Source organism: Lepisosteus platostomus, chromosome 23 (genome assembly GCF_059453375.1).
Source record: "Lepisosteus platostomus isolate fLepPlt1 chromosome 23, fLepPlt1.hap1, whole genome shotgun sequence".
In the NCBI taxonomy this organism is placed as follows: Eukaryota; Metazoa; Chordata; class Actinopteri; order Semionotiformes; family Lepisosteidae; genus Lepisosteus; species Lepisosteus platostomus.
This window is the reverse complement of record NC_142633.1, coordinates 7396097-7399873: the sequence shown is the minus strand read 5'-3', so window position 1 is coordinate 7399873 and position 3777 is coordinate 7396097. Positions and strand designations below refer to the sequence as shown.

At 42.9% G+C, this 3777-nt stretch overlaps 1 protein-coding gene across 1 annotated transcript; it reads left to right on the top strand.

Annotated features, from left to right (window-relative positions):
- Positions 1-224: 224 nt before the first annotated feature.
- On the top strand, positions 225-2307 carry fam43b (family with sequence similarity 43 member B). The gene has a single exon (XM_088617175.1). It carries the CDS (start codon positions 388-390, stop codon positions 1345-1347), a length of 960 nt encoding a protein of 319 aa, XP_088473301.1. The 5' UTR covers positions 225-387; the 3' UTR covers positions 1348-2307.
- Positions 2308-3777: the final 1470 nt, after the last annotated feature.

Genomic DNA, 3777 nt, shown 5'->3' with positions numbered 1-3777 from the left:
CTTGGTGGTGATAAACAGGAAAAGCAGATGTGAAAAGAAAATAGGAACAACAAAGATAGTAGTGTGTACAGTATATAGTGTATGTAGCTTTGGTTTAGAAAATTGATAGAATAGCCATTTAAGTGCTCAAATGGTTAATAAGATGTGAGCCTCTCCAGCATTCATCAGCGCAGGCTGGGTTTTCTCCCTGCGTGATGCAGGCAGAGTGGAGGAGGAGCAAGTGATGGACCTGACTAGCTGCTGCTCTGTGCTGCTGCTCTGCCTGCGAACACACAGAAGCGTTGGAAACTGCTCCAGACACACAGCTCGCCCGGCAGAGAAGGAGACAGCCAGAGAGGAGGAGACGCACTCCGGCCAGAGACTTCAGACCACTCTGGGCCCTGCACAATGTTACCCTGGAAGAGGAGCAAGTTTGTCCTGGTGGAGGCTGAAGTCAAGCCCAAACCCAAGAGCCTGACGACGGGGCTGACCTACAACTCCATCATCTCCTCCTTCATGCGCTCCTGCCCAGATCTGCTTCCAGACTACTCCTTTGAGCGCCTGGGGAGCATGTTCAAGACCAAGAGGCAGAAGGTGGAGCTCAATAAAGAGGACCCCACGTACACAGTGCGCTACCTGGGCAACGCCGTCACACTGACCGCCAAGGGTGAGGGGTGCACTGAGGAGGCAGTGGGCAAGATCTGGACCAAGAGCGACTATGGCGGCCAGAGTACCAAGATGAAGTTGACCATTGGGCCACATGGCATCCGCATGAGCCACACGGACAAGGGGTCCAAGAAGCCAGGCCACTTCTACTTCCTGCACCGGATCACCTACTGTGCTGCGGACCCCTGGCGACCAAAGATATTTGCCTGGGTCTACCGGCATCAGATCAAAAACAAAGCAGTGGTGCTTCGGTGCCACGCCGTTCTGGTCTCAAAGCCCGAGAAGGCAAGGGTCATGGCTCTGCACCTTTATCAGACGTCCACCTCGGCTTTCAACGAGTTCAAACGCCTGAAGAGGCAGAACGACTTCCGGCACAGGCAGCAGCAGCTCTTAGGGGAGGACATGGTCCCCTTGGTGCCTCTGAGGAAACTCCTGAACGGGCAGTGCCACTACCGGCCGCCCATGGATAAAGGCAGGAGTGCTCCGAGGCTGTGCTCCATTGCTGAGGAGGAGGAGGAGGGAGAGGAAGAGGGCAAGGAGGAAAACAAAGAGTGTGCACCACCTGACAGCGACCAGGACAAGCAGCCCGAGAAGGACCTGGGCAAAATAGTCAATGAACTGAACGCATGCAGCATTAGCAACAACAACAACAACAACAACAGAGGGCTGACAAGACAGGGCAGTGTGAACAGACTTTTGTGAAAGAAAAGACACAAACTGGCTTTTGGAAAAATGGACCTTGCTCTGTCTGAGGAATCAGTTGTTCTTTCCTTTTAGTGGCAGAAACCTGTGCCACGCTCAATCTGCCACCAGTGTGTGATACTTTTTCCTGCTGGAAAATGGTAAACCAAGAGCAACTTTTTCTCTCACTTCTAGTTCTGATTCCCTTATCCTCATTTCCGCTACAATGAGCTAATTTTACATCCATATGGGGTCTTACTTAACAGCTCTGACTGTAATTGGCAGCACAGTATGGCCGAGTATTTAACTCTTCACCAGACATCAGACGCTCCATTCCACAGCCACATTATGTTTAGATCTTCATCACTGTGCTGCACACATTGTTAACTTGAAGGCAGTGTTGCATATATTGTGATAGATTTAGCTTCTCTTGGTATTGGCATGAGTGAATATTTTACTACTGTACTTCACAGATGTGGAAGATATCTTCTTTAACTGATCTAGTTTACAGAACAAGAAGTACAAATGATGCAGTTTAGTATTTCAGTAAAGTCACCCATGTGGCAGATTTCTCAGATGGATGATTGTGATAGTAGTGTAACCGGAGCATTATAACCTGATCGTTGTTTAAGTGAACCAATTTGAGTGATCGGTTTTAAAAAGAATATTGATAAAACAGCTGACGAGTGGAACCAGGGAACTAAGAAGGCTAATGAATTAAGCCATAACATCAACAACAGAATATCTTGTGGACATGTTTTTAGTTATAATTTATGAAGGTAATCTTGAATTAATTTGACAGCTAGGGACAGCACACAAGAGCCATTTCAATTTAGAGTTCTTATTTTTTTTATTTTCAGTTTTGACCACTTTATAGGAGTGTTTTAGCTCCACATTGTGAGACCTGAGGTCTTGGAAAAAATGCAATGATGTAATGATGGCTTGTTTGCATTTTCTCTTGAAAATAAAAGGTTAATTAATCATGACTTTTTTTTCTGAACACTCCACACAATAGCTTTAAAGCTGTTACTGGAAAAATATCCTATTTTACTTCTTGTCCTTTAGTTACAGATTGCTAGAGTGTACCATATGCCATTGAAATTCAGAATGTGGTTTGCATAGCAGATATCCTTGAATATTTCAAAGGGAAATAAACAGAGAAGCTATTTTTTAGACTAATCATCTATTATCTATACTAAATGCACAGAAGTCACACACATCCCTGTCTTTAGATGTTTAGGTCTTTATAATGCAGAATCAGTCAGTTTCCATTAATTCTTTCACCTACAAACATCCACAGGGGAACATTTTGCTGTGATAAGCTTGCAGAAACAGTAATCCAATTTTACCTGGGGTGTTTATCACAACGAAACATTCTTGGTGCCACATTGACTGCAGTGTTGTAGTGGTATATTTATTTTTGGAACTTGGTGTACTGTAATTTTGCAGTCAGAACACAGTGCTGACAAAGCTTAAGAATTCCCATGGAAGATAGGAATCTGGTTTGCTTTATTTTTCTTCTAATGATGTGAGTGGAAGATAAAGCATTTATTATTAGTACTAGACATATTACACAAAGAAACAAATATCTTTATTGTAAAAGTAAATTTTAGATGCTAATTATCACTTATTTAAAAAAATGGAAGAAATATGTGCATTTATTGAGATATGTAATTAAATATATTTTCACCTTTTTTACAACATTGTAACAATCTATGATTTAAAATATATATTTTTCCCATATGGAATGTCCCCATGTAATGTACATCAGTAACTAAAGTCATTGATTTATAAAAATCATACAGCAGCTAAGCATGTACATTGCAAATGATTGCTATGTCGTCTGTATGCACTGCAAAAACACAAGTTGTGCAGCAAGTTTGCAGTAATCTAAACCGATCATCACCGATAGTCAAAACTGATTTTATAAAATCATTCTATCAAATCTGATTTGGCCACTCTGCCCAGTGAATTAAATCACTTAACAGGTAGTTGAAAAGTAGACGTAAAGATTCGTTACACAGCACCTCTTTAGATGCGGAGGCGATACTTCACCGATCTACGATCCTTGTAATGAAAGAACATCCATGCATCTGCTATCAATTTCATGCAATTCAGGATTACAGGGGAGTCAGAGCCTATCAAAGGGTGCAAGGCAGGGTACACCCTGGATAGGGTGCACTGTATCTGTGCAGGGTACACTGTATCTGTGTTTTGGCACACACAGATACAGACACACTCACTCCAGGGACAATTTTCAGAGAAGTCAATTATTCCACCATGTGTATGTTTTTGGACTGTGGGAGGAGGAAACCCACACCAATATGAGGAGAACATACAAACTCCACACAGACAGCACCCCACGTCCTGGATTTGAACCCAGGACCTCAGCGCTGTAAGGCGGCTATACATACAGTAGACCACCGTATAATGTAATACATGTTTTGAAAA